General features: G+C 47.2%; 1 protein-coding gene across 1 annotated transcript; it reads left to right on the plus strand.

Annotated features, from left to right (window-relative positions):
* Positions 1-1561: 1561 nt before the first annotated feature.
* Positions 1562-23587, plus strand: LOC311578699 (uncharacterized protein C17orf67 homolog). The gene is made up of 4 exons (XM_084748733.1): positions 1562-1734; positions 2524-2624; positions 20220-20349; positions 23271-23587. Exons 1-3 carry the CDS (start codon positions 1680-1682, stop codon positions 20334-20336), a joined length of 273 nt encoding a protein of 90 aa, XP_084604859.1. The 5' UTR covers positions 1562-1679; the 3' UTR covers positions 20337-20349; positions 23271-23587.
* The last annotated feature ends 826 nt before the right edge of the window (positions 23588-24413 follow it).

Genomic DNA, 24413 nt, shown 5'->3' on the forward strand with positions numbered 1-24413 from the left:
TTATTTTTGAGACAGAGTCTATCGACACAGCCCTGGCTGTCCTAAAACTCCCCAGGAGTTAAAGTCATGCACCACTATATCTGGCCTATGCTCCACATCTTAAAGGTTCCCCCTCCCCCCAATTCTGGCATGTTGGGGACCACACCTTTGACACACAGGCCTTATGAGCAGCCGGCATCTAAACTACAGAATGGAACACAGAGAGAAGAACACATAGTTAAGTGTGAAGACAGATTTAGATTCTCCCCCGAATATGAACCATGTATGAACCTGGACTTGATTTTTCCATCTCTGGATCTCAAACTCCTTAATTTTAACAAAGAGTTGGGCCTGGGGAGATGGCTCAGAGGTTAAGAGCACTGACTGTTCTTCCAGAGGTCCTGAGTTTAATTCCTAGCAACCACATGGTGGCTCACAACCATCTATAATGTGATCTGATGCCCTCTTCTGGTCTGCAGGTGTACATAATAATAAATACATAAATCGGGGGCTGGAGAGATGACTCAGCGGTTAAGAGCACTGGCTGCTCTTCCAGAGGTCCTGAGTTCAATTCCCAGCACCACATGGTGGCTCACACCATCTATAATGAGATCTGGTGCCCTCTTCTGGTGTGCAGGTGTACATGCAAGCAGAACACTATATATGTAATAAATAAATCTTTAAAAAAACTTAAAAAATACATAAATCTTAAAAAAAAAGATTTAATTAAAAAAAAAAAAAGAAAGAGTTGGCTAAGAGTGAGTGGTCACAGCTCCGTGACTTCACCCCAGTGCTTCACCACACCCCACAAGGTGGGTTTTGTTGCCTCCTTCTTCAAGAAGAGAGAAAAGAAGTTAAGTGACTTACCTAAAGGGGTGGGAGTGGCGGGGGTGGGGGGGGGAGGGAGGGAGGAAGGGAGGGAGAGAGAGAGACAGAGAGAGAGAGAGACAGAGAGAGAGAGAGACAGAGACAGAGACAGAGAGACAGAGAGAGACAAAGAGACAGACAGACAGAGAGGCAGAGAAAGAGACAGATAGAGACAGAGACAAAGAACTTACATTGATGAATGGATATTTTGGGGAAATGTCATGAAATATGGAAATATAAGAGACATCCAGGGAGGGTGAGATGGCTCAGTGGGCAAATGTGTTTGCTGACAATCCTGACAACCTGAGTTCAACTCCCAGGTCCTATACAGTGGAAGGAGAGAAGTGAATCCCACAAATTGTCCCCCAATTTGGCCCCCCAAGGCATGTGAGTGTCCATGTACACACACCCATACATACACAACAAAATAACTAAGTGGCAAAAAGGGGACGCGAGCTGCTCAGTGAAACAAACCAAAACCAAAACAAACAAGAAACAAACCAGACAAAACCAAGCCAAAGCTTTAGAGAAATAGTTACAGAACGTGCCAGAAGGACCTGTTTACGTGAAATGAATACTCTCAAAACCACACTCAGGAGGTCACATTCAGAGGGCTCATTTCCTGCCTCAGGATGGATATTTGCAGGAATTCGGAGGGAAATATTTTAACAGTCATTATTACAAACTCAGTGTCAGACACGCTTAGCGTCACACGGCGAGCTGTGTTAGTAACGGTCTACAGAGCATTGGGTCTGACGGGGGTGGGGACACAGGGGACTTTCAAGTAGGTGGGACTGCTCCTGAGCTCAGTCAGCGGAGAGGAGCCTGGCACCATGGAGAAGCTGTTCCTGTTGGTCTTCGCTCTCACTCTGCTGGCTTTCTCCTCAGGTAGGGTCTCTCTCCAAGGATGCCAGCATGATAGTATATAGTGCGTATTGACGGATGCCCTTTCTTTTTGGATGAGCAAGCTTCTAGAATTACTATTCTTTAATATTCTGCTAATATCTTTTAATATTTGCATATGATTCTCCCTTCCCCATTTGCTGTGTTGTGACCATACCTTCTGAGTGGAATGTGTGAAGGCTGGGCTTAACAGTCTTATTGTCACACACAATGGGAAAGGACATATAGATATAGATATATTTATATATTTATTTTATTTTATTTTTATTTTTTAAACTATATTCAGGGCTAGGGATGTAGCAGAGTGCTGGCCTGGCGTGTGTGAAGAAGCCCTGAGTTTTGCCCCAGGACCACATTAACAGCATAGTGGCAAATAACTGTAGTTGCAGCACCAAGGAGGATCAGAAGTTCAAGCTAATCCCAACTAGACTTAGAGGTCAAGGCCAATCAGCCAAAAGCTGGTTTCAAAACAGACAAGGCAAGCAAGCATGCAAACAAAAAGCCCGCGCATTACATACACGTTCACTTTAAAGAAATGGGCCGTCGTAGGAGGTAAATAGATTTAAATCCTGAAGCTTTTGCTCTGAGTTAACCGTAATAGAAACAATTTAAAATTCCTGAGCCCTCAGAAATGGTGCATCCTTTCGGGGGTAGATTCCTTTGATGTGTTTTAACCAAGACTGAACTTACAAATTCTCTCTGGAGTCCTGAGATAGAGTGTGTATGGACGCCTGGGCCTAGGAATCTCTCAAGTCTCTTCCTGGTTTTTTCCAGAAGCCTCCCCGATTTTGACAGAAAAGCAAGCCAAACAGCTCCTGAGGTCCCGGCGACAGGACAGGCCCAGCAAACCTGGATTCCCCGATGAGCCCTTTCGGGTGAGTGGTTGGCCCTGGCAATTTTATAGAACACCACTATCTTCTGAGTGAGCTTTTGTTCTGTAGTACACTGTGGGCTGGTCACAGCTTGGCCTGTGAGGGGGTGGGGGACCCCAGTATGTGTGAGCTTTACTCCTGGAGATGCTGGCTCTACTCACCCACTGTGAAGAGGGTACTTAAAACAGGAAGAGTAGGGTCTACAGGGGTGTGGAGTGTGTGTCCCAGCATCCTGAGTGGGCTGTTCAGCATCTTCCTCCTCCTCTCCTTGCTCTGATGCTAACCTGCTGTCTGCCTCTTGACAAGCCTCGTCAGGCAGCGGCGGCCTCCCTGGGCCATGTCTTGGTAGCAGCTGCCTCTGGTTATAACTTTTGTCTTCTGCTCTGCCCTGATGATGATGGCATCTGCTTGCCTAGTCTTCCTGAACCAGGGCACCTAAGATAGTTAATATTGTCAACAGGATCTAGAACCATCTCTAGGACAAGCTGCTGCGCATGTGTGTGAGAGTTTCAGGGTTGAGCTAACTAAGGTGGGGGAAGGGCCAACCTAAGTATGGGCAGCACCGTTCTATGGACTGGGCCCTAGACTGCATTAAAAACAGAAAGCAAGCTGGGCATCAGTTCTCAATTTTAAAAAACAATTTATTTTGAAATTATAATATGATTATTTTACTCCCCACTCCCCTTTCTTCCCATTAACCTCTCTCATATACCAACCCCAAACCCCACCCCCCACACTTTCTTGCTCTCAAATTCATGGCCTCCTTTTCTTTCTTTCTTTTATTTTTCCAAGACAGGGTTTCTCTGTATAGGCCGGGCTGGCCTCGAACTCACAGAGACCCACCTTCCTCTGCCTCTCCAGTGCTGGGATTAAAGGCACGTGTCTTACTCCTGAGTCTATATTAGAACTGCCCCTCCCCCCTCCATCTCAGAACCCAGGCTGTGACCGGCCCTCAGAATCATGCCCGTTCTTTTTTCTTTTTTTCCACATGAGAGGTCTTATTAGGGGAGGGATTGGAGAGACAGTCTCTGGGGACACATGAGGGAAAGAGAGGAGGGTATGGGAGGAAGTCCCTCTATAAGTCGATCTTGCAATGCGCAGAAAGTGCACACTGTGGCTTAAGGGACCTGAATCCTGCTGGATGGCAGTGACATACTTCCGATGAAATGTTTCCAGGCCAGTTCTCCTTTTCTTTAATTGTTACACACACACACACACACACACACACACACACACACACACTCCTAAATACATAAATACAACCTGCTCTGTTTTAAAAGAATGAAAATTCCAACTGTTCGATTTTTACCAAAAAGACCCAGGAACCAGATGCTGGAGTGAAAACCTGCTATCTCAGAGAGGCAGAGAAAGCATCCAGCTGATCTTCATACTCAGCTCGTGTCCTAGATGAAAAAGCCCCAAAAGCTCACTAGCTCAGCTGAGAGCCCAGGGGGAAAAGACCAAGAAGCCCAATGCCAAAGGCTTGCTAGCTCGAAGCTTAAAAGCCCCTTCTTTTTATTTTTTGTTTTTCGAGACAGGGTTTCTCTGTGTAGCCTTGGCTGTCCTGGACTCACTTTGTAGACCAGGTTGGCCTCGAGCTCACAGCCATCTGCCTGCCTCTGCCTCCCGAGTGCTGGGATTAAAGGCGTGCGCCACCATGCTTGGCTCAAAAGCCCCTTCTTATCCACGATGTCTTAAATACCCTTCGTCTCAAAGTCCCTCCTACTCTTTAATCCCTGTCAGCTGGTTTCTTGCTACCCCTCTTGACCTAGGGTTAACTTTATTAAAATCCTGGGTACAGAAAGCTCTTGAATTAAAGGTGCATGCTAGGGCTCAACCACACCATAATCACCTGTCTATAATAAACAGAAGGTTCTTGGATTTAAGGTGTGTGTTAGGGCTGGCTGAACCACACCAAAAATCAGTTCTTTACAATAAAACTGAAAGTTCTTGGATTATAGGTGTGTGTTGGGGCTGGACCACGCCAAACAAGAAGCAGGTTTTTACAGTTCACAATCTCAGGGTTCACAATGGGATCAAATATCCTGCAACACTGCCCGGCCCGTATAATGTTACCTGTATCTATATAATCTCAGGGTCAACAACTTGGTATTTTGTAACCAGTTGGGGGTGGTGGGGCTCTTCCCTGGAAAAGGCCATTTTCCCCATCTCAGAATTCCCCACTTGCCCACAGCTCTTGCCTAGGGTTGAAGCCTCTGGAGCTTTCCCTCTTCCGAGTTAGCGTGTCCGTTACCTTCAGCCTTGCTCCCGTCTTGTTTAGGCAGCCGTGTTGACTAGACGTCATGGGTGCAGCCTCTCTGACATTTCTAGGAGACACAATCTCACAGTAAACTCCCTGAGCCTTTGGAGCAGGAATTGTGTTCTAGATGTGTCCGCTGGGGCTGGGTCATTTCTTTTTACTTCCTGATTGTGGCAGTGACATGACCAGTAGCCTCATGGTACCACTGCCATGCACCCCGCCCCCATCATGATGGACTAGTACCCCCAAACTGTGAGGGGAAATAAACCTCCCTCAAGTTGTATATTTTTATCACACCAACAGGGCAAGTATTACGCACCCCCTTTCCTGGAAAAGAAAGTACTCGGTGGGTGCTGTGAGACCTTGGCAGGCTGGTTTAGCTCCTGTTTTGAGCTTCCCTCGTGCTGTGGCTGGAAGCACTTCTGACATGTATGGTATTTCTGCCTCATCCAGGTGAAGGTTCATTACCACGCACCAGCAAACTGGGGATGTCTGGAAATTATTGTCTGTGGTATCTCTGTGGTTTGAGTTGATCTCTTTCATGGACCCGTTAACTGGTGTCAGCTCTCCATCAGATTCTTTTTTTTTTTCCTGCTTTTTTTTTTTTTTTGAGATGAGGTTTCTCTGTGTAGCCTTGGTTGCCTTGGACTCACTTTGTAGACCAGGTGGGCCTCTGCCTTCTGAGTGCTGGGATTACAGGCATGCACCACTGCACCCAGCCTCCATCAGATTCTTATTTATTTATTTATTTATTTATTTATTTATTTATTTATTTATTATGTATACAGTGCTCTGCCTGCATGTACACCTGCAGTCCAGAAGAGGGCATCAGATGACATTATAGATGGTTGTGAGCCACCGTGTGGTTGCTGGGAATTGTACTCAGGACCTCTGGGAGAGCAAACAGTGCTCTTAACCGCTGAGCCATTTCTCCAGCCCGCCTCCATCAGATTCTTATGCTGAGGGTCACAGGGACCTGGAACCACGTTTGCCTTCTCTTACTGCAGACTCAACATACATAGTTTGATAATTAAAAGACTTATTGGGCTGGAAATGTAGCTCAGTGGTAGAATGCTTGCCGGGAGTGCACGAAGCCCTAGATTTGATCCCCAGCATTGAAAAAAGAGATGGTGGTAAATGCTGCTGGCACAGGTTGACCTAGATTTGAATCTTTTTTTAATATACTTTGTTTCTTCTCTCATCCTTTCTTTGCTTTACACTTGCTAATTTAGAGGTGTGTACATACATATGGAGGCCAGAGGGCCACTTGTAGGAGTTGGTTTTCTCCTTCTGTCATGTGTGGCCCAGCGGCTGTACTCAGGCTGTCGGGACTGGCAGCAATCACCTTTACCAATTGAGCCCTCCAGACCGCCCGAATCTCTCCCTTTTCTAACTGCACATGGGGACAGTTTCCTTATATTACTATAGCCCGTTACTCTTAGCTTTCTTTCCTACACCAGGAAGTGAATCTAGGGCCTCGCCTATGTAGGGCAAGCATTCTATCATTAAATAACTTCCTGACCTCTGAGGTTTTCTCTGACAGCCCCTGCACCCAGCTGTCTTGAGCCTTGTTCCTTACTGGAGACTCTGCAGGCCTCCGTCTGCAGGTGTTTGGGCCGTTGAAGCTCAGTTTCCTGCCTTCTGCAACTGTGCTGCGCTTGGCTCTGAATCTGGCATTGTGTGGTCCTTGTCCCACTTCGCAACTTCTGAGTGCGCTCCTTTGATGACATTGAACCTCTTTCTGGCTTGGGGCCATCGCCTGCCTCAACCCTTGAGAGCACCAGCAGGTGGATCTGGATGCAAACCGTGGTGGCTCTGTGCTTGCCAGTGTGTTATGGGATGTCAGTGAGGTCCCATTTCTGGCCAGACAGGGTCAGGGCCTGGTGGTCAGAGCTGCACCGTGGGTGGCCATCATCCGAGGGCCCTTGGCTCCTGAGGAGGCATGGCTTCCTTCTTTCTCTTTTTTGTTTCTTTTGTGACAGGGTTTCTCTGGAACTCACTATGTAGACCAGGCTATCCTTGAACTCACAGAGATGCATCTGCCTCTACCTCCTGAGTCTGGCCTACACTTATGCGTTTTGATTTTGATTTTTCTTTTTCTTTCTTTCTTTCTTTTTTTTTTTCGAGACAGGGTTTCTCTATGTAGCCCTGGCTGCCCTGAACTGGCTTTATAGACCAGGCTGTCCTCGAACTCACAGAGATCCACCTGCCTCTGCCTCCCAAGTGCTGGGATTACAGGCACGCGCCACCTGGCATCCTGTATGTGTTTTGAAAAAGGCTTTGCAGAGTATCTTGTGTCAGATAATCTGATATTCTTCCTCCATGTTCTTCTTTGGGCCTTGACTTGAGCCCCTTAGGCTACTTGGAAAGATGCCTGAGGGAAGGCTGTCTCAGGGTCAGGTTGGACGTCCCCTGGACATCATTGGAGCATGGTCAGGTTTTTGTGCTGCACACACTGTGGAACCATGCAGGGGTTTCAAGCAGGGCACTGATATGCTTAGGTCTGTGAATTAGAGGTTCAGGACACAGAGCATCTTAGACACTGGCCTTCAGACCCTACCCTACATGGGAAACAGGCAGTGACATTGTTGGACGCGTTATCCGTCTTCTTGTCATGGTACCCAGGTGTTCTTGGGCAAATGAGTACAGCTGACAGCTTCTGGAGGGAAGGCATGTGCCCCTGGGAACGAAGCCTGGAGACCGTGTGCTTACTGCCAACTTAACCAACTAGTGGGCTTGTCTTATTTTGTTTCTTGCTAAGTGACTGGATAAAAGAAAACTGGTTTAGAGAACGGAAAAGCCATGGAAGAGGGTTACAGGTGGCGCTTTGGGGGAGATGAGTTAATTCAAAATGAAAACATGTGTGGAGATTTGCAGTCTCTCCTCATGAAGAGCTACAGCACAATATTTGTCATCTTGACTCTTGGCTTAAACATCACACAGGCTGGCTTCTGCAAAATTATTGGCTTTTGGGAAATAGGGTCAGACAAACTGCCCATGTACACAGGGGCCTTGACTATTTGAAGCAGCCACTGTGTATTTCCTGCACCTAAAAACATGCTAGCGGTCAGCAGGCTGGCATCTGTCCTGGCGGAGCCGGGGGGCACAGGACCCTTGATGGAGGAAGTTCGGGCCTGGAAGGAAAATGAAAAGAAACTAAGAAGGAGACAGATGGCTCTGAGTACTGCCCCTCCCCCCCCCCCGACTTTAACCGTATGGAGGCAGCCAGGATGCAAGAAGATGAGGCCCAGTGTGTGGGGAAGATAGAAAAAGAGGCCAGAGAAAGGTGCAGATGAAGGATGCCCAAGCAGAGACTGCGGCTGGAACAGTCAGGACGCCTATCTGACTGCACTTGACTTTGGGTTTGCAGTCGGCTTTACTGCATGCCGTTTCCTCTGCAACCCCCAGCCACACAAAGCCATCTGTGTCAGTGGTTTTCTGGAAGCAATGATGCCTAGCAGGTGGCACACAGCGGGATGTTCCTGGCGGTCAAGGGAGGAAAATCACCCCTAGAGTCTAGAAACTGCTGTGGTAGAGAAATGGGCTCTGACAGCCGTTTATAATTGACCTGGCTCCAGCTCTTTGGAGATTTTGGAAATGGTATGGAGGCTCCCCAGAGGCTGGCAATTTATTTAGGGCTATGCCGTGTGTGTGTGTGGAGTTCGGTAGATTTTGCTGAGCTGTCACGTGACTCTATTGCATCAGAGGACTCATAGGTCTAAAGATCCCTCATCCAGCTCAGAGGCCAAGACCAACTAAATAAGCCAGCCTTGTTTGGAGACAACTGCGTGAAGACGGGGCTGTCGGAAGGGAAGGCAGCATGGCAAGCAACTTGAAGCTGAAATGGCCCCACGGGCTCATGTGTCTAATATTTGTTCCTCAGCTGGCACTGAGGTCTGGATGGTGGAACAAACCAAAACACGCCACAAGAAAAAAGGGGGGGATATGCTTTTGAAAGTGGTTCCTGGCCCCTGGTTCCTGCCCCCACTTTCTCCGTTCCTTGAATCACCATGCCGTGAACAGTCACACACTCCAGTTGCCTTGAGCTGAGATACCTACTGTATCTTCCCCACCATGTAGGACTAAATACACTCTCTAAAATCATGAGCCCAAACAATTCTTTCCTAAGTTGCCTTTAAGAAAGATTTACAGGGCCTGGAGAGATGGCTCAGTGGTTAAGAGTGCCGCCTGCTCTTCCAAAGGTCCTGAGTTCAGGCAGGAGTACGTGCAAGCAGAGCACTGTATACATAATAAAAAATAAATAAATCTTTAAAAAAGAAAGATTTACAGTTTCAGTGGTTTGCATTTGCATGTATCTGTGTGGGGGGTATGTACCTGTGCATACAGGTCCCCAAGGAGGTCATAGGTAACAGGGTCCCCTGGAGCTGGAGGAACAGGCAGTTGAGAGCCACATGGCATGGGTGCTGGGAACTGAACTCTGGTCCTCTAGAAGGTAAGTGCTCTTAACCCCTGAGCTATCTCTAGGCTAAATCTTTCATCTAAGTTGTTTCTGTCAGGTACTGAGGTCACAGGGATGTGAAAGTAACCAACACAAACATGATTCTGAGATTCCCCTACCCCCGGAACCCCTCAGCTGTGCTCGCCTGAGTCCCTCCAACCCCAGCCCCTCAGCTGTGCTCACCTGGCCTTGATAGGGTTGGGTCTCAATTACTGCTGTTTAGTGTGGTCCCTAGAGAGCTGCTCAGGATTTCTCCGAGCTCATCAGACAGGCAGAACCCAGGCTGCTCCACACACCCCCTAAATGTGGCCAATCGCTGAGTACCTTCGAGTTAGGAAGTCTTGCTCTGGAGAAGACCTGGCCTCATCTCTGTTCTCCTAGGAAAGAGGATATAGCCCTTTGGCCTATTTATTGTTCCCCCCCCCCCCCACAACACACTTGGCCCCTCTGTTTTGTCCTGGGCACTCTGGTTGCTTAGTCTCTTAGGACCTTCATCCCCCACGTCTCCCATTTCTCTTTCCTCTGTTTCACGGCTCTGCTCTCCTTTGGCAAGTCCATAGCCTTTGACGTTGCTTAGACGTGAGGACATCCCGGGCTCTGCCTTCCTTCCCCATTGTTCTAGCCCTTTGGCTGGGATCTTACCTCTGTACCAATGAGACGGCTGGATGCTTCTGCCCCCCGCCTGACCGCTTTCAGGAGCACTGGACTGGCTTAGCCAACTGTCCACTTCTCCATCTGTGCTTGAATATCTAATAGTCCTCTCTGATCTAACAGCTCCAAAAGGAATTCCTGATCTTACACTCACAATGGCTACTGCCCTTGCTCTCCACATTGGGGCATGTGGCACCACCCCAATTCTAAAGCCTGGCACTTTCTTACCCTCTACTCTCATTGGGACAGCTATGAGCAAGCAGGGATGCTGCAGCTAGTATTCCTGCCTCCCCTGTGTGCCATCTATTTCCTGTGTTTAGTTCTCCTAGGATCTGTAAGCACTAGAGGCCTGTTTAACCACCACCATTTCATTGTCCTGCCTCTGGTCCAGCCTTGCTGGTCGCTGTCCGTACTGTGTCTGCATCATGTCCGGTGAAGGTGGTAAGCTGGTCCTGTTTACCCTTTTTCTGCAGTGCGGTTGTTGCCAGTTAACAGAACGCACTCCAGCTCGTTATTATTAAATGATGCATGTGAGATCTGTACTACAACTTACTTGGCCTTTTTTCTTCTGAATGATGGACATTTTAGATATTATCCATATGTGATAAAAAACATTCTCATACATGTGGCTGGAGAGATGGCCCAGAGATTAAGAGCACTTGTTTGTTGTTTATGCCTCCAATCCCAGGGGATCCATTGTCATCTTCTGGGCTCTGAGGGCACCATGTGGTGCATGGACATACAAATAACTCATACACATGAAATAATAAAATAAAATAAAAACCCTCATACACATGTGTGTTTTTCAGGCTCAAAATGAAAATGGAACAAATCAGAAACAAAAGGAAAAATTTCAGAGTTTCAAGCACTTTCAATTATACTAGGGACTGTCAAATTGGATCAAGGCCTACTACTCTCAGTATGTATGAGAACACTCAGTGTCCTCTTTCTGTCTCTGTCTCTTTGTCTTTGTCTGTCTGTCTGTTTGTCTTTGTGTGTGTCTCTCTCTGACAGTGTCTCACTATGTAGCTCTGGCTGGCTTGGAACTTGCTGAGTAGCTCAGGCTTAGTCTCAAACTCAGAAATACATCTGTCTTGCCTACTGGGACTAAAGGTGTGTGTCACCATGCCCAGCATCCTAAGCTCCTTTAAAATTTATTGATTATTTTTGTGCATGAGCATGTCATCATTAGCATCTGTGGGTGCACATACCACAGGGTGCATGTGGAGGTCCGACGACAACTTTGTAGATTTGGCTTTCTTATTCTGCTCTTATGTGGGTTCCAGAGTTGGGACTCTGGTCCCCAAGCTTGTACGGCAAGCACCTTTTCAACCCCATGATGCATCTTGATAGCCTGGTTTCCTAAGCTCATGACAAAGCCTTATATAACATTTTTTTTTTAATGGACAACTTTCAAAATGAAGATGACGTTTTGAAGAAAAACTTGGCCTACCCATATTTATTTCTGCTTCTATGTGTGTATGGGGCAGAAGTGACCATATTTCTGAGTGATAAGACTTGGGGCAGAACTTCACCTTCACCTCCGTTGTCTTTGTTGTTTACGTGTATTTCTTTCTTAGGGCGGCGGTAGTGGAATGTGGTGCATAGAATGGTCGTCCTTTATCATCTTACAGCTCGGCAGGCCGGGGTTTGAAGTTGAGCATTGTTAGAGTTAGTTCCTTCTGGAAACTCTGAAGGAGTGTGCATTACCTGTCCCTCGCCTGCCTCCTAGTGGTGGATGGTGGTCCTTGCTTTCCTTAACCCAAGCCTGCGTTATTCTAAACTGCCTGCTGTCTTCTTCTTCTTCTTCTTCTTCTTCTTCTTCTTCTTCTTCTTCTTCTTCTTCTTCTTCTTCTTCTTCTTCTTCTTCTTCTTCTTCTTCTTCTTCTTCGTGTTGGGATGTTTTGTTTTTGTTTCTGCTTGCTGTGCTAAAATACCCTGACAGATGCAACTTAGGAGAGAAAGGGTTTATTTTAGTTCACACTTCTGGGTTGCAGTTTGTTCTTGTGGGGAGGTTAAGATAGTAGAAACCAGTCGGGTGTAGTGGCGCACGCCTTTAATCCCAGCACTCGGGAGGCAGAGGCAGGTGGATCTCTGTGAGTTCGAGGCCAGCCTGGTATATAAAGCGAGTCCAGGATAGCCAAGGCTATGGAGAGAAACCCTGTCTTGAAAAACTAAAAACAAACAAACAAACAAACAAACAAGGTGGCAGGAACCTGAACCAGTCAGAGCCACTGTCAAGAAACGGTAAGTGAGTACATTACAGCACATACCCTCAGCTCCTCCTCTCCACTCCTTACAGGCCAAAACCCAGGGAAAGATGTCACCCACAATGGGCAGGTCTTCCTGCTTAAATTAACCAATCCTGACACTCCCTCACAGAGATGCCCACAGACAATGCCTCACTGAGGTTCTACATTGTGTCAAGTTGTTAAAGAAAACTAACCGCCAGGCTGGGATTGAACCCGTATTTGCTAAGCTAATGCCTTGCCACCGAGCCATTGCCCTCGTCTCTCACGTTCCCTTCTTCTTCAAAGGACTCCAGCCATTGGATAGGGCCCACCTGAATTGCCTATGATGTCACCTCTAATTGGTAACATTGGTAAATTTCCAAATTCCAAATTTCCAAAACAAAGGGTTACCCTCATATGTTATAAGTGAACATGAGTTGGGGAGGAGCCATGTACTCTTTTAAATTATCAGTTAGATAGATTAATGACCCTGTGTACGATTTCCACAAGTTCATGTAGTTTACAGTGGGCAACAGCTTGTCTGCATCACAACTCACCACTGGCCGACTGCTGTATCTTGGCCAAGTTGCTTACACCTCCCCGAGTCACAGTTTTCACAGCTAGAAAATGAGGCAGTAACAACTGCCTGCCAGGCTCATTGTGTGGCTGAGGAGAGAGACAGTGTGTGAGTGCTCAGCAGAGTGAGTCTGTAAAAACAAAACAAAACAAACACAAACCAGCTAGGTTTTTGTTGTTGTTGTTGTTGTTGTTTTTTTGTGTGTGTGTGTGTCAGTTTGACACAAACTAGAGGCATCAGAGGGGAGGGAGCATCATTTGGGAAAAATGCCTCCAAATGCCAAAAATGCCTCAGGTTGTAGGCAAGCCTGTAGGGCATTTTCTTAATCAGTGATTGATGAGGGAGGGCCCAACCCATTGTGGGTGGGGACACTTCCGGCTGGTGGTCCTGGGGTCTGTAACAAAGCAGGCTGAGCGAGTCACCAAGAGCAAGTGAGTAAGTGGCACCCCTCCACGGCCTCTGTTTCAGCTCCTGCCTCTGGGTTCCTGTCCTGCTTGAGTTGCTGCCTTCACTGCTTTTAATGGTGGATTAGTATAGGAAGTACGAATGAAGTAACCTTATCCTCCCCAGTGTGCTTTGGTCACCCTGTCTCATCACAGTAGCAGTGACACTAAGACAGCCTCCCGCATCCTTTCTGCTTATAGAAAAAAGACAATGCGCTCTAGCCTGGGAGCATGCCAGCCCGAGACATCCCTGGGTTCCCTGCCATCCTTATAAGGTAACTGATGTTCAATTACCTAGATGTTCTCATTGCTTTTTTTTTTCTTCTTCTTCAAGACAGGGTTTCTCTGTGTAGCCCTTGGCTGTCCTGGACTCACTTTGTAGATCAAACTGGCCTCGAATTCACAACGATCCACCTGCCTCTGCCTCCCTGAGTGCTGGGATTACAGGCGTGTGCCACCATGCCCCCGGCTTCTCATTGCTTTTTCACTGAGACCCCAGCATCTTCTGACAAGTGGCTGCATCTGCCTCCAACGCCCTTCTCCCTAGGCTCTGCCGAGCACCCTCCTCTTCCCACTGAATGTCAGAGTTTCTCTCTTTCCTATCTGCTCCTCCTGTCTGCTCACCCTTCCCTTTCTTTTTTTTTTTTTTTCACCCCTGCTTTCTTAAGCTTCTCTCACTCATGGCCACCCTTAGTTTACAAATACGAAATTGGAAACTCTAGCAAGGAACAGTGCACGCGATTAAAACTGCGCACTGGAGCCGGGCTTGGTGGCGCACGCCTGTAATCCCAGCACTCGGGAGGCAGAGGCAGGCGGATCGCTATGAGTTTGAGGCCAGCCTGGTCTACAAAGTGACTCCAGGACAGCCAAGGCTACAGAGAGAGACCTTGTCTCAAAAAACCAAAAAAACAAAACAAAACAAAAAAACCAAAAAACCAAAACCAAACAAACAAACAAAAAAACCCCAAAACCCAACCCCCCCCCAAAAAAAAAAACCCAAAAACCCCTGCGCACTGTTTGGGGAAGGTGGTGAGATCTTGTGCTGTCTTGCTGCCCTGGGGCGGGGATGTCAGTGAGTCCACACTCTCTACAAGTCAGTCACTTAGTCTCTGCAGTGGTTGGAACGAGAAGGTCCCACATAGGCACATACATTTGTGTGCTTAGTCCCCAGCTGATGATCTCTTTGGAAGGATTGGGAGGTGTGGCCTGGTTGGAGTAAGTGCACCCTTTAAGGACCTGTGTCACTGGGGATGGGCTTTGCTCTCTCCTCTCTCCTCTCTCCTCTCTCCTCTCTCCTCTCTCCTCTCTCCTCTCTCCTCTCTCCTCTCTCCTCTCTCCTCTCTCCTCTCTCCTCTCTCTCTCTCTCTCTCTCTCTCTCTCTCTCTCTCTCTCTCTCTCTCTCTCTCTCTCTCTCTCCCTGCTGCCTATGGATCAGGATGTAAAGTGCTCAGCTCAAGCTCCAGAGCTATGCCTGTCTGTTTCCCACCGTGATGATCATGGACAAACCTTCTGAAACTGAAAGCAAAGCCCAATTAAATGCTTTCTTTCATAAGAGTTGCCTTGTGCCGGGCGTGGTGGCTCAGTCTCTGTCTCCATTTTTAGGCCACTGCAGTATTGGTGTGTTTCAGCTCAGCAGGTCTCATATAGAGCCTCTGTCCTTCCCCTCACTCTTCCTTCCCCACAGGCATTACATCAGCTCATGTCCTCACAGGAAGGAGGGAAAGTGCAGCCCAATAAGCTATTTAAGAGCTGTGTGTGTGTGTGTGTGTGTGTGTGTGTGTGTGTGTGTGTGTGTGTACATTTGTGCACATTTGTGCTTTTGTGTGTTTGGAGTTAACCCTAAGCATCATTTCTCAGGTGTCTTCCACCTGTATTTTGAAACAGCGTCTCTCACAGGCCTGGAGCTCCCCAAAGAGGACAGACAGACTGGCCAGCGAGCCCAGAGGTCTGCCTGACTTGGTGTCCCAACACTGGGTTTATAAGTACACACCATTATGCCTGGGTTTTCAAATGTGGCTTCTGGGCATTGAACTCAGGATCTCTCAGGCTTGCAAGGCGAGGGCTTTACTAATGGAGCTCTCTGGCCTACCAGCTTTCCTTTTCATTATTATAGGTAAGTTTGGTAACTTTCTCTCTCCGTAGCAGGCCCTTTCTCCATGACCAACACACCCAGCCTCCCACGAGGAAGGCTCCTCACTGAGTGGAGGTAAGCACTTTATTGACAGAGTTGCCTCTCCAGCTCTGTAGCATAAAATTTGGATCATTCCATCTTTAAAAAAAATTTATTTAATTTTATTTTAGCATGAGGGTGTCAAAGTCATTGGAAGTGGAGTTATAAACAGTTGTGAGCTGCCATGTGGTGGTTGGGAATTGAACCCGGGTCCTTTGGAAGAGCAGACAGTGCTCTTAACCACTGAGCCCTGGATTATTCCATTTTATCATTAATTATCCTCATTGATTTCTTGCTGGGCCCAATTTGTAAATTATACTGCACCCCAGGCCTGTGTCTGTAGGAGAAACCACAGTGTATGGAAGTTCAGCACCAGTTACATTTTCAGATGTTTGTTAGCGGGGCTAAGAAGGTATCTCCTGTGGATGGAGAGACTGTCCTAGTCATCTATAAAACAGTGCCACACACTTACCTAAACACACCCACATACATATGGATTGCTAGAAAAAGGCCCAGTGTGACCAGGGGTTCACGCTCAGCCCTACCATCTCGCTGAGGGTTGAGCGTGGCACTTTGGTGAACTTTGCATTTAATCCTTGCATTTTTATTCTTATTTATTTAAAAAGATTATTCTCACCTTAAAGTATGCATTTGTGTGTTTGCCTGTGTGTGGGTATGTGTGCATGTGTGCGCGCGCGTGTGTATACATAGTGAGTGCTGGGAATCGAACTTGGGTCGTTTGCAAGGACAGTGTGTGTTCTTAATCACTGAGCTGTTGTTGATAAATGTCCAGTATGGCCTAATAATGTTTATTATCAGGCCTATAGTTATTATTACGACAGTATTTTCTAATCTGCTAGCAGTCAATCAAGACACAGGCACCTGTTATATTTTAAAAATAACCTTAGCTAACCTGTGCCAGGGCAGATATTAATCCCCTAAACTACTTCCCATAGTGGAGCAGGTATGGGATCCCTGTCCCAATCCCATGCCATCTGCTTCTGATAACGTCTATCAAGCTACCTCCCATCCATAATCCCAAATACTTGCTCATGTTCTTCATCTGGGCCGGATTCTCCATCCACACCGGTCACGTGCTTCTCCTCCATCTAACCCATAATGGCCTCCTTCTCCTCTCTTCTCCAGTCTCTTCTCCCCAAGATTCTCTCTCTCCCCTACCCTGGGAACCTTAGCCACGCCCATCCTACTTGCCCTGCCCAGGTGCGATGGCCTTTTATTGGTCAAATAGGTTAGGCTCTCAGACGTGGTGGGTCACAGAGACAGCACGAAGTAATTAGCATCAAAATACATCAGACCAACGCTGAGGGAGCTCTCCAGCCCCCAATCTTGATATTTTTATGTTTCTCCTATTAGACTATTCTAAATCACTTTAGGAGATGGGCAGTTTGTTTTACTTCTGGGTCTCCAGCACCAAACCAACGGCTGGCGGCTGGCGTTTATCAAATGTTAGTCGTGTCTGTGCGTCCTGGGGAGGGTGGGAACAGTGGATGGACTCAGCCAGAGGAACTCGGCAGTGGAATCTGGAGTTTACCTCAAGGAAATCTCTCCCATTGCCTCGTTTAAATTCATTGAGCTTTCTTAATCTTTCCAAATTTTAGGGAAGAGATTGTTTGCCAATTGCCAGGGAGAACCACACAAACTCATTAAGAAAGATGGCACTCTCCTGTACCTTGGGGATTTGCCTTCCTAGGAAACGCTGTCGTTTTTGGCTTCTGTTTCTATTATGCATTGTTGTTGTTGTTTTGTTTTTTTCAAGACAGGGTCCCTCTGTGTAGCCTTGGCTGTCTTGGCTTCTATTTGTAGACCAGGTTGGCCTTGAACTCACAGAGATCAGCCTGCCTGTGCTGATCCCTGAGTTCAGGGATTGAAGACTGTGCCCAGCTCAGGCATTTTTTTTTTTACAGGGTGCAGATAAATCATGCCAGCATTCTGCCCAAGTGGTCTTTGTAAAGCCCCTGGGCAGGTGTTCCAGGAACCCCATTACCTTTCTGGTCCCGGGATCGCAAGGATGGTCTAGAACAGCTGAGATGTACTCAGCACATGTTGGTTCGCCTGGGAGCATGGGGCCTTTGGGGGGACACAGGGCAGCTAACTTCCGAGCCATCCCTCAGCCAGTGTGATTACCTTGCTTTGACTAATGAGCAAAATAAACTCTTCCAAATGTCAATGGACTTGTAATCCTGCCCCAAACGTCATAGGAAAGGATGGGGACATCTTGGAAAAAGCTTCTGCCTTGATAGGCTATTTGCTATGTCATTCTTGGGTCGGGTCAGGCTCTGTTAGACAGTTCATTTCATTATCACGCCGCCCCAGCGAGGGTCCATGTGTAGTTTCCATTCCAATTACTGGGAAATGATTCACTTAAATCATTACAATGGGCATCTGACATGGAACACAAACACTGATTTTTGTTTTGGTTTAATTTCTTCCCTCCCTCGAGAGGAGACTCTAAAGAAATGAGAACCCGTTTTCCATCTCCCTCTCCTTTCTCTCAGTCCAGGAACATTTGAGATGATCATTTAATGCTGGGTCGTTTCTGACTCGGCCAATGCAATTGTTGAATTTGTGGTTTTCAGCTGATTTGTAGTCGGGTTTTTCATCTTTGACTAATGACTGCTTTCAGGCCTTTTGTGGCGTATTCATTTCCCCAACATTTGACATAAATACTGAAGTGTCATGGAAACCAGTGCTGGCTTCTTTCTTCTTCTCAGTGTGTGTCTTATTTTGGTGGCTTTTCCTTCCGTGATGACTTCAGCTGCTGTGAAATAGACACTGACTTTTGCTTTTATGTACGTTTGGCCATCATAGCAAGACGAGTGACACAGATGGCTAGGGGCCCTCCAAGGAGGACTAAGTCAGACAAAAAGCGATCTTTTTATGTATTCATTTATATGTCTTCGATGAGCTGTACAGAGGCCCTACCGTGTACTGGGCACTAATCCACACGCTCTATTCTCAAAAACAAAACAAAACAAAAAACCAAACCCTCAAATAAAACCTACCCGGGCTGGGTGGCATGTGTCATGTGCCAGTTCTAACTACCCAGGAGGCTAAGGCAGAGAAGCACTTGAGCCAGGATTTGTGTGTTTGTTTTTTGACACACACACATACAGTCTCTCTGTAGCCCTCTCTGTACTTGAAAAATTATTTTATTATGTGTAGGAGTGTTTTGCCTGCATGCATGTATGTGTGTGTGTGTGTGTGTGTGTGTGTGTGGTGCTCCCTCCCAGAGGCCAGAATCTAGATCCCCATATGAAAGAGAACATGTGGTGTTCATCTTCCTGAGCCTGGGGAACCTCATTCAGTTTTATTTTTTTTTCCCGAAAAACAGGAGATGCTACAAAGTGGGTGACAGTGCTTTACCTATATGTGCATTTTAGGCACTTGCCAAGGAATGTTAACCATCTCTCTTTCCGTATAATATTTCCTTTCTTTTTGAGACAAGGTCTCGCACTAAGCCCAGGGTTGGCCTGGAATTCATTGTGTTGCCTGGGCTGGCCTTGATTGTATGGCAATCCTCCTGTTTCAGCCTGCCACATGCTGGGATTATAGCTACATGGCCACCACGTCTGGCTTTTCTGTGAATGTGTATGAACTTATATGATGTACGTACAGGAGTGCTTTTCTGTGTGGGTGTGCATGTGCCAGGGGAAACCAGGGGTCCCCAGTTGCTCTCCATCTTGTTTTTTTGAGACAGGGTCTCTAGCTGGACCCGCAACTTACTTATTCTAAGGTGCTGGCTGCCTAGCAAGCCCCGGGGTCTTTCTGTGTCTATTGCATCATTGCTGGAGTTATAGGCATGCACGCATCACCACATCCACTTCCGTTTAATGCAGGTGCTGGGGGCCTGGACTCAGGCCTTAATCTTTTTTTTTTTTCCTTTCTCCCTGAGACAGGGTTTCTCTATTTAGCCCTAACTGTCCTGGAACTCACTCTGTAGACCAGGCTGGCCTTGAACTCAGAGATCTGCCTGCCTCTGCCTCAGGAGTGTTGGAGTTAAAGGTCTGTGCCACTACAGCCAACCCTCCCTTACTTTTCTTAAATGATTGTATTTAGTCCTGGCTATAGAGCTCCTAGAAGGCAGTAATAAAGCATCAAAACTTCAAGTTCAAACTAGGCCCTTTGTTAAAGGCTTTTCAGTGCTGAGGGAAATGTTATATGCACATATATATGGGTTTTCAAGACAGTTTTTTTTTTTTAAGACAGAACTTCTCTGTGTAGCCCTGGCTGTCTCGGAACTCTCTTTGTAGACCAGGCTGGCCTAAAACTCAATAAAGATCTGCCTGCCTCTGCTGTCCAAGCGCTGGGATTAAAGGTTTGCTCCATCACGCCTGGCCTAAGATATATTTGATATAGACACATACCAAAGGGATTTAATCTTGTCACAAATACTATATTACTGAATATGTCCGCTCTCTCCTACGGTGAAACGCCACTTTTCTGGTTAACAGGCCACTGTTTTAGAGTTACTCGAAAATATTTACGTGGCTCCTCTTCACGTACACTTGCAAGTGATTCACCTCTCACGGCTATAGCACCTAGAGTTCTTTCAGAGCGAGGCTGACCCCTGCAGGCTTCACCATCCGACTCCCTTGCTGGCTGGCTTCCCACCGGGCTGTGTGAAAGACTGAGGCAAAGAAGAAAGAGCAAGCAGGGTACGTGGCACATCCCTCTGTCGCCAGCTGAGGCAAAGGCAGAGGCAGGCAGAACTCTCTGAGCTCAAGGCTGGCCTGGTCTACATCGTGAGTTCCAGGAGCCTCCCATTGCTATGGGTTTGTCTCTGCAGGAGTATGTGCACCACCTGCTGGCCCTGGAGCACCGCGCTGAGGAACAGTTTCTGGAACACTGGCTGAATCCCCACTGCAAACCCCACTGCGACAGGAACATTGTCCATCCTGTGTAAAGGGGTCAGCTCGGTAGGTCCCAGGCCTTCTGTTGGAAAGGGTGACTGTGACAAGTGGCTGGAAGACTTTATGGGGCAGTGTGCAGAGGGGCTTAGAGTGTCAGTTGCTTGTGGTTTAGGGGGTGGTAAGGGAGCCAGGCAAGGAAGAATGCAGGGGTTTCTATTGGTCATCAAGAGATCCCAGATGGGGAGGGATGGTACCCTATTAAAGATCTGTCTATGGGCAACATGCATGCAGTTCCTACAGTGGCCAGAAGAGGGCATCTGATCCTCCTGGGACTGGAGACGCTGCCAGTTGTAAGCCACCACATAGGTGCTGGGAATTGAAACTGAGTTCTTTAGAAGAGCAGCCAGTGCTCTTAACCACCAAGCCATCTCTCTAGCCCCTTCTCCGCAGGTTTGTTTCTTTGTTTTTGTTTTTTTTTGTATCTTAGGAGGGCCTGGAGCTCCCTGTGGCAACCAGCTGGCCTTGAACTCAAAGAGGTCCGCCAACCTTTGTCTTCTGAGTGCTTAAATTAAAGGCATGTACCACCATGCCTAGCCCTCTTGGAGGCTTTTACAGACCAAACCGGACAGAGCAAAACTGGATGATTTATTATGTGTGGTTGTAAGCAAACTTTTCATCTTCGATGCTGCGTATTTTGTGCTACTGTAGCAGCGCAGAGGCACTCCTTTCAAAACGTCACCCGGTAGTTTACAGTGTGCTCTCCTGTAAGTCCTGACCATCTTACTACCCTGGTATCATTGATGGCGTGCACTTTGACCCCATTTTATGGAGGAGCTGATTGGCCACTATGGAACTCCTAACCTAGGCACAGGAACAGATGGCATTGTCACCTTTTTTTTTTTTTTTTGAGACAGGGTCTCTCTGTGTTAGCCTTGGCTGTCCTGGACTTGATTTGTAGACCAGGCTGGCCTCAAACTCACAGCGATCCCCCTGCCTCTGCCTCTGAGTGCTGGGATTACAGGTGTGCGCCACCGTGCCTGGCCTCTTTGTTGTTTTGAGACAAGGTCTCGCTATGTCATCCTAGATGGCCTAGAACTTGCTATGGCGGCCAGGCTGGCCTCCAACTCACAGAGATCCACCTGCCTCTTCCTCCTGAGTGCTGGCCTTAAAAGCATGCACTGCCATGCCTGGTTTCAGCTGTTTGTTTTCACTAGGCCATTCAAAGACACAATTAATGGGGAGAATTAGAGAACAGAGCCTTAGTCCATGGGGTCACATTGGGAAGAGGAACAGAGGTCCAGTGTACCCTGCGCTTTTTTTTCAGGGTCCTGACTTGAGGTTTAGATTTAAATAGAAGGCCAGAGGCATGCATCACTAAGTGGTCCTGGCCCAAGTGTGGTCTGTCGACCATCACTGTCACAAGGTGACAAGCTGAAAGAGCCGTGTGATCTCTTTGTAGCAGACAGTCCCTTCTCTCGAGGGCCCTAGGCTTCAGCCTTCCTTCTCCCAGCATTGAAGTTCCTAGAGCCATTCCAGTTTCTAGGGGTTTATTTTAATAGCCTGATAGTCAAAGGGAAGGGCAGCCCTCCCCAGTCTTAAAAAAAACTTGTACATAGACTAGGATGACCTTGAACTTCTGATCCTTTTTCCTACAGCTCCCAAGTGTTGGGATTATAGTTGTGTGGTCCCGTGGTTGGTGTTGTTATGCGGTGCTGTGGACCAAATACAGGGCTTCATGCATGCTAGGCAGCGCTCTAACAACCGAGTGTAGTCACCCTAGATGTTTATTTCTGCCAGGGTGGTTATGTACGGACATGCTCCTGACTTCCAGTCTGCTATTTCCTCCTGTACCAAGGGCCTTGTCTTCCATCACAGAAAACTCTTAACTTGGTTCCTTTTAGAAAACAGAACTTTGGGGGGGGGGCGGGGTTAGGTAGGTGAGATGGCTCAGCTGGCAAAGACATTGCCATTAAGCTTGATGCTTTGAGTTTGAACCCTGGGACTCGTGTGGTAGAAGGAGAGGACCAGTTCCCACAGGTTGTGCTCTTGTGTTCTGATTTCTACATCTGCACTGTAGCATGCACACACACACACACACACACACACACACACACACACACACCCCACATTAAAATAAAAAAGGAAACTGAATTGTGGAGTGATTAGGGGCACACATGCTCTGGCCAGAGTGGGCCTGACACACTCTGTGCCTTAACTCTGTGGCCAGCTACCTCTCCTCTCAGGTTCTGCTTCTGCATCTGTACGATGGGGGTGATGCTGTCTCTGGGCCTGGTACCCAGCGAATGACTTCTTAAACAGAATCACGGGATTCCACAAAGGTCTCTTTTCAGACAGCTGCCGTGTGCATGGAGCCAGGGAAACATCAGCAGCAGCAGGGGTGGCTCAGCCTGGAGTCAGGAGTCAGCAGCTTGCAGACCCCAGCCTACTGGGCACTGGCTGAATGGGACAAGTCGCCTGACCACTTTCTGCTTCTTCTGTAAGATGCAGTTAGTGGGAGCCTCTTTTTTGTTGTCCAGAAATGTTGGAAATCGTCAAGAATGCTTGCTGCTCTTGCAGAGTTCTTGAGTTCAATTCCCAGCACTCATGTTAGACAGCTTATGACCATTTATATAACTCCAGCGCCAGGGGAATCTGACACCTTCCTCTGGCCTCCTGGTACACCTGCATTCATACACATATGTACACACTGATGCACATAAATAAATAAATAAATAAATAAACAAATAAGAAATAAAGTTTTAAAAATTGGAGCACACAGAGGGATTTTTTCCCCCCTCTCTCTCAGGAAGTAACAGCTGGCAGCTCCTTCGTTTTCCTCATTTTTTTTTTTTTGGTCTTTTAATTTTGAAAATTTTTTTTTCCTTTTTTGTTTTCGTTTTTTAATTTTAAAAAATTTTTTCTTCTTCCTTTTTCTCTTTCTTCACCACCACCTCAATTCATTATTTTCTCATTCTTTTCTTCTCCAGCAACCGTGTTGACAGGCAGTGACCTGTCTGTCACTGGAGACTTCTGGGACAGAAAGAAGCTCTTCTTCCCTTTGACCTGAAGCTGTAGAAACAGTGTCTTCTGAGCCCAGGGACTCGTGGTCCTTTGTGGGCAGGCCGGAAGTTGCTTTTGGGGAAAATGACAAATATATATATTCTGCTCCATTTTGCTAACGCACCTACATAGTGAATGCGGACAGCCTGAATCATGGGGCTCCCGAAGGCCTTCCTGCTAATTTGCAAGTGTAGGCATAACACCAGTTCTCCCTAAGAGGGATGGATCTGGGGGGTGCAGAACAGGCATGGGGGTAGGGGGTCTGTACTGGGGACCCTGGGGTTACCTTGCTCAGAGGGGGAAGTGCATCACTCGGGGCTGCTGGGTTTGGGTCATCGCTTTTCATTTCTTTGCTGAACTAATAAAGGCTGGCAAGCATTTAATCTTTCTTTGTCTCTTCCTGTGAGGAGAGCACTAGCGATTTCCTGCCGTGCTCGCCTTTTTAAACCCAGTTCCAGAAAGTATACTGATTTTAATTTTTTAAAAAGACTTACTTAATTTTAGTTTATGTGTATGGAGTGTTTGGTTGCATGTATCTGTGAACACCATGTACTGGGGATGACCAGAAAGAGGGTATTGATTTCCTGGACTGAAGTTAATAGATGGTTGTGAGCCACTGTGTGTGTGTGTGTGTGTGTGTGTGTGTGTATGTGTGTGTGTGTGTGTGTGTGGGCATTGGGAACTGAACCTGGGTCCTCTACAAGAGCAGGAGTGAGTGCTCTTAATTACTGAACTGTCTCTCCAGCCCTTATACAGTTCTTTAAATATATGAATGGGGCCTGGTGAGACAGCTGAGTGGGTAGGTATGGTAAGTGTGCCTGCTGTCAAGCCTGGTGACCTGAATTTGATCCCCAGGGCCTACATGGTAAAAAAAAAAAAAAGAGTTGATTCCTGTAAATTACCCCCAACTTCCACAAGCGTGCGGTGGCATGCACGTGCCCACTATATAAATAGATAGAACCAGTATGGATGAAATAAATAAACATGTAATAAAGACTGGAAAATGAACGGGAACGAATACTCAGCAATATTTCCCAAGGGCTCCTTTCTGTTTTTGTTTTTCCCAAAGA

This window comes from Acomys minous, assembly GCF_964271855.1.
Source record: "Acomys minous genome assembly, chromosome: 12".
Lineage (NCBI taxonomy): Eukaryota > Metazoa > Chordata > Mammalia > Rodentia > Muridae > Acomys > Acomys minous.